Source organism: Penaeus vannamei, chromosome 11, assembly GCF_042767895.1.
Source record: "Penaeus vannamei isolate JL-2024 chromosome 11, ASM4276789v1, whole genome shotgun sequence".
In the NCBI taxonomy this organism is placed as follows: Eukaryota; Metazoa; Arthropoda; class Malacostraca; order Decapoda; family Penaeidae; genus Penaeus; species Penaeus vannamei.
In genome coordinates, this window is record NC_091559.1 from 19,871,726 (window position 1) to 19,876,159 (window position 4,434).

Consider the following 4,434-nt stretch of genomic DNA (forward strand, 5'->3'; position numbering starts at 1 on the left):
ACACACACACACACACACACACACACACACACACACACACACACACACACACACACACATGCACACACACACACTGTTAAATATGTTAGTTACCCCTAATGCTCAGAACATTACGTTTTCTGTGTTTACCCTCAGTTCCTTTGTTTTTACTTCTTCTTTATAGAATATCTATATTTTTGTTGAGTAGAATACATATTTTTCTGAATTTGAATTAGAGAAATACTATATTTTAATGTAGTTTTATATCAGAGAAAAGGTACTTATTTTCCACATATATTTTTATGTATGAATACTCGTTGCAATAAAGGCCACTACGCGGCACTGCCAGGTCAGCACTGTTTCAGTCAACAACCCCCAGCCCTTTGATCCTGCTTCTACATCATGTTTTGTTATCAAGTGTGGGTCTCGTGAGGCCGTTTCCCAAATTTTTGGTGCCCAGACCCGGGAAGCTTTAGATATAGAGTCGTCGCCCGGACAAGTAAGGTAACAAACATGGCAGAGTCACTTGAAGCATTGAAGAGGAAAAGGGCTGCATCAAGAGGTTGGTTGACAAGAGCAGTACAGAACCTCCAGGAGGTTTTAAATGATAACAACAGTAATTATGAGAAGTTAGATCAAGTTGCTGCTAAATTTGAGAAGAGGCTAATATTGTTGGATGAGGCGCAGACAGCTGTTGAAGTAGAACTTGTTAATCCTGATGATTTAGATGCAGACCTTGATGAAGCAAGTAATTTTCGCAAAGCTGCAACAAATGTTAGATTTGAGGTCACCATGCGAATGAAGAGAGCTAATGATGGCAGTGACAGTGACAAAGGCTCTGTCTCCAGTATGAGCACCTCAGATGCAAAGCTGCCAAAGCTAGAGCTTCCCAAATATGATGGTGATTTGACCCAATGGCAGTCATTTTGGGATAGATTTACAGCCTCAATAGACAGGACTGACATACCTGTTATTACTAAGTTCACTTATTTACAATCAGTGTTACAAGGAAAAGCATTGTCTGCCATCCGAGGAGTAACACTCACTGTTCCAAATTACAAGGTTGCATGTGATATATTGAAGAACAGATTTGGCCGACCTCAAATAATCATAAATGCACATATTCATGCACTAATGAATATCTCTGTAGCTCCTAAAATAAGAGGAGCAAATTATGTTGAATCGCTGTGGAATCTTCTAGACCAGCTCCATTGGCATGTAAGAAGTTTGGAGAGCTTTGGCATTAATAATAAACAATTTGGCGTGGTGTTAACTCCATTGGTCTTGGGTCGTCTGCCTCAAGAGATAAGATTGGAATGGTCAAGGGAATCTACAAATCATGAAGGTGACCTGGAATGGCTGCTGACGTTCCTGCAGAAGGAGATAAGCCGTCGAGAGAGATCTGAAACTTTCCCGGACGTTGGGATGGGGAAGCCTGAACGACGATTTGTGGACTCGGAGAAAAGAAGAGTGGCTTCTGCATCGGCTCTTCACACCTCATCTGAAGTAGGATCTTCTTATTGTGCTTTCTGCAGCAAGAAACACAAGTCTGAGAAGTGCTGGGATATCCTGAAGCTCCCTTTGAAGGAACGTGAAGAAAAAATCAAAGCTGCCCATTTGTGTTTCAAGTGTTTGAGTAAGGGGCATATTTCCAGTGGTTGTCAAAGCAAGTGTTCTAAGTGTAATGGCAATCATAATTTTCTTCTGTGTAGATCAAAGGGCGCAGGAAGCACAGAAAAGGCTATGGAAAAAAGTGTGAGTGATCAGAAGGTTAGTGATATTGTAGAACCTTCTGAAAATTGCAGTCCCCAAGTGAATCATGTTGGTGTGACTCTTAGCAAGTGTAATGTGTTGACGAAGACTAGCTGTGTGCTACAGACAGCTAGAGTTAAAGTGTTTGGCGAGTCAGGTGCTTGTTGTGAAGCCACCTTGTTGTTTGATACAGGCTCTGATAGATCTTATGTGTCCAGTAATCTTGTGAAGAAAGTTAAGCCCAAGTGGGTGAGCTCAGAACCTGTGTCATATGCTGCTTTTGGAGGTAGTAAGTCTCCTCCAGGTAAACAGAGTAATATTTTTGACTTGCAATTAGTAGGTTTACATGGTGCAAAACATTTAATGGCTTTAGAGATTCCAAAGGTTTGTGCACCATTGACTAGACCCTGTATTCCTAGTAATTTGGTTGATGCATTTTCTGATTTTCAACTTGCTGATGATTACAAGAATAATAGTCACCTGAATATAGACATACTTGTAGGTTTGGATGCTTATTGTCTGTATTTGGTTGGGTGTTATCTGGTTCATGGAAGGTTCCTACTATCAGCAACTGTGAGTCTACACAAATGTTGTGTATAGGAAATGTGACAGATTCTGATTTACGTGAGTTTTGGGATTTAGAATCTGTTGGCATAACTCAAAAGGAAGCTGTTCCTAGCCCATTTACCTCAGACCCTGTTTTGAAGCAATTTTGTGAAAATGTTAAGTTTGAAGAGGGACGCTATGAAGTAGGCTTACCTTGGAAGTCGGATGACTGCAAGAAGAATCTTATGAATAATGAGGGAATTGCTAGGAAAAGGTTGCAAGGATTAGGGCGTAAGTTAGATAAGGACCCAGAGCTTCAGAAACAATATTCTAACGTGTTTACTGATTATGAACAAGAGGGAATAATTGAAGAAGTCCCTTCAAGTGAAGTTGTAAGTTCTCAGCCTACATATTATATGCCTCATCGTCCAGTTGTCAAAGAGAGCAGTTCTTCAACTAAGGTCAGACCAGTTTTTGATGCTTCTGCAACTAGTTATAATGGCACTTCTTTAAATGATTGTCTTGAGTCTGGTCCTTCACTTAACGCTGATCTTGTGAAAGTATTGGTTCGTTTCAGAAAGTGGAAGGTTGCATTGACTGCTGATATTACAAAGGCATTCTTGCAGATTTGTGTTCGGCCAGAAGACCGAGATGTTCATCGCTTTTTGTGGAAATGCAAAGACTCCATTAGAATGATGAGGTTTGTTCGTGTTCCCTTTGGTAATACAAGTAGCCCTTTTTTGCTAAATGCCACCATTAAATACCACTTACAGTCTTATCCTGATACTGAAGTAGTAAAAGAGTTAAAGGAAAACCTTTATGTAGATGATTGGCTGTCAGGGGCGGACACTGCTGAGGAAGCTTGTGAGAAGTTTAAAGAAGCTCAAAGTATTTTGGCTGAAGCTGGGTTCCCTCTTTCTAAATGGCACTCAAATTGTAAATTGTTTGCCACAAAGTTTAATGATAAAATTGATCATGGTGATGAACATGAATCCACAAAGGTTTTAGGTATGAAGTGGTTATCCTTGTCAGATCAATTTGTTTTTAAAGGTATTGATTTAGACCTGGAGACACATTTGGTGTCAACCAAAAGAGCAATTCTTAGTCTCATAGCCAGGCTTTTTGACCCACTTGGTTTGATTAGTCCCTTTGTCATGTATGCTAAAATCCTCTTTCAAGACATATGGAGACTTGGGCTTGATTGGGATGAGTTACTACCTAAAGAGGTGCAAAATAAGTTTCAGAATTGGGTTAAGAGCATTGCTGCTCTAAAATATTGGAAGATTAATCGTTGCTATTTCCCAGAAATGTCCTGGAAAGAGTTGTCTGGTGTAGAACTCCATGCCTTTGGTGATGCTTCAGAGAAAGGGTATGGAGCTTGCGTGTACTTGAGAGTTCCTCTTGTGGATGGAACATACCAGGTGTCATTAGTGGTAGCAAGGTCAAGGGTAGCACCTATAAAGAGGGTCACTTTACCTCGACTAGAATTGCTTGGTGCTTTACTTTGTGCTAGACTCTTAGATTTTGTGAAGTCTGCCCTCTGTCTCGATAAGACTGTGACTTATTGTTGTTGGACAGACTCAAAGGTTGCTCTTGCATGGATAAAGGGTAATCCTTGTAGATGGAAGGTGTTTGTGTCAAATAGAGTTGTTGAAATTCAGAGTCTTACCTCCCCATGCCACTGGTACCATTGCCCAGGTAAAGAAAATCCTGTTGATCTTGTGTCTAGAGGGGAGTTAGCCGAACCCCTTGTTAATTCTACTTTATGGATAAATGGCCCTTCTTGGTTGTCTGAACCTTTAACTCTAAGTGATAAAGGAGAAACTGTAGAGTTACCTGTTGAAGAAAGTTGCAGTAAAGGAAATATTTCTTGTGTATCTGTAAACTCTCCTAACATATTTGAGTTTGAGAGATGGAGTAACTTCAATAAGGCACGTTGTGTGGTGGCTTGGGTTATGAGATTTATTAATAATGTCCGACCTCATTCTGTGAAGATGTCAGGTCCCTTGTCTCCTGCTGAGTTAGCAGTGGCCAAGACCAAATTGTTCTACTGTGTACAGAGAGAGAATTTTGTTCAGGAAATTGCAGACTTGAAAAAGGGTAAATCTCCTTCAAAGGGTTCTCCTTTGTGTAGTTTAGATCCTTTTGTAGATGATG

The 4,434-nt window shown here is 40.3% G+C and overlaps 1 protein-coding gene across 1 annotated transcript in view; it reads left to right on the forward strand.

Annotated features, from left to right (window-relative positions):
* The first annotated feature begins 492 nt into the window (after positions 1–492).
* LOC138863261 (uncharacterized) overlaps positions 493–4,434 on the forward strand; it is a 5,291-nt gene continuing 1,349 nt past the window's right edge. The window contains exons 1-2 of the mRNA XM_070127443.1: positions 493–2,233; positions 2,332–4,434. The exon at positions 2,332–4,434 is cut by the window's right edge and continues 1,349 nt beyond it. Coding sequence (XP_069983544.1) covers positions 493–2,233; positions 2,332–4,434 — 3,844 coding nt within the window. The remainder of the gene's footprint in view (positions 2,234–2,331) is intronic.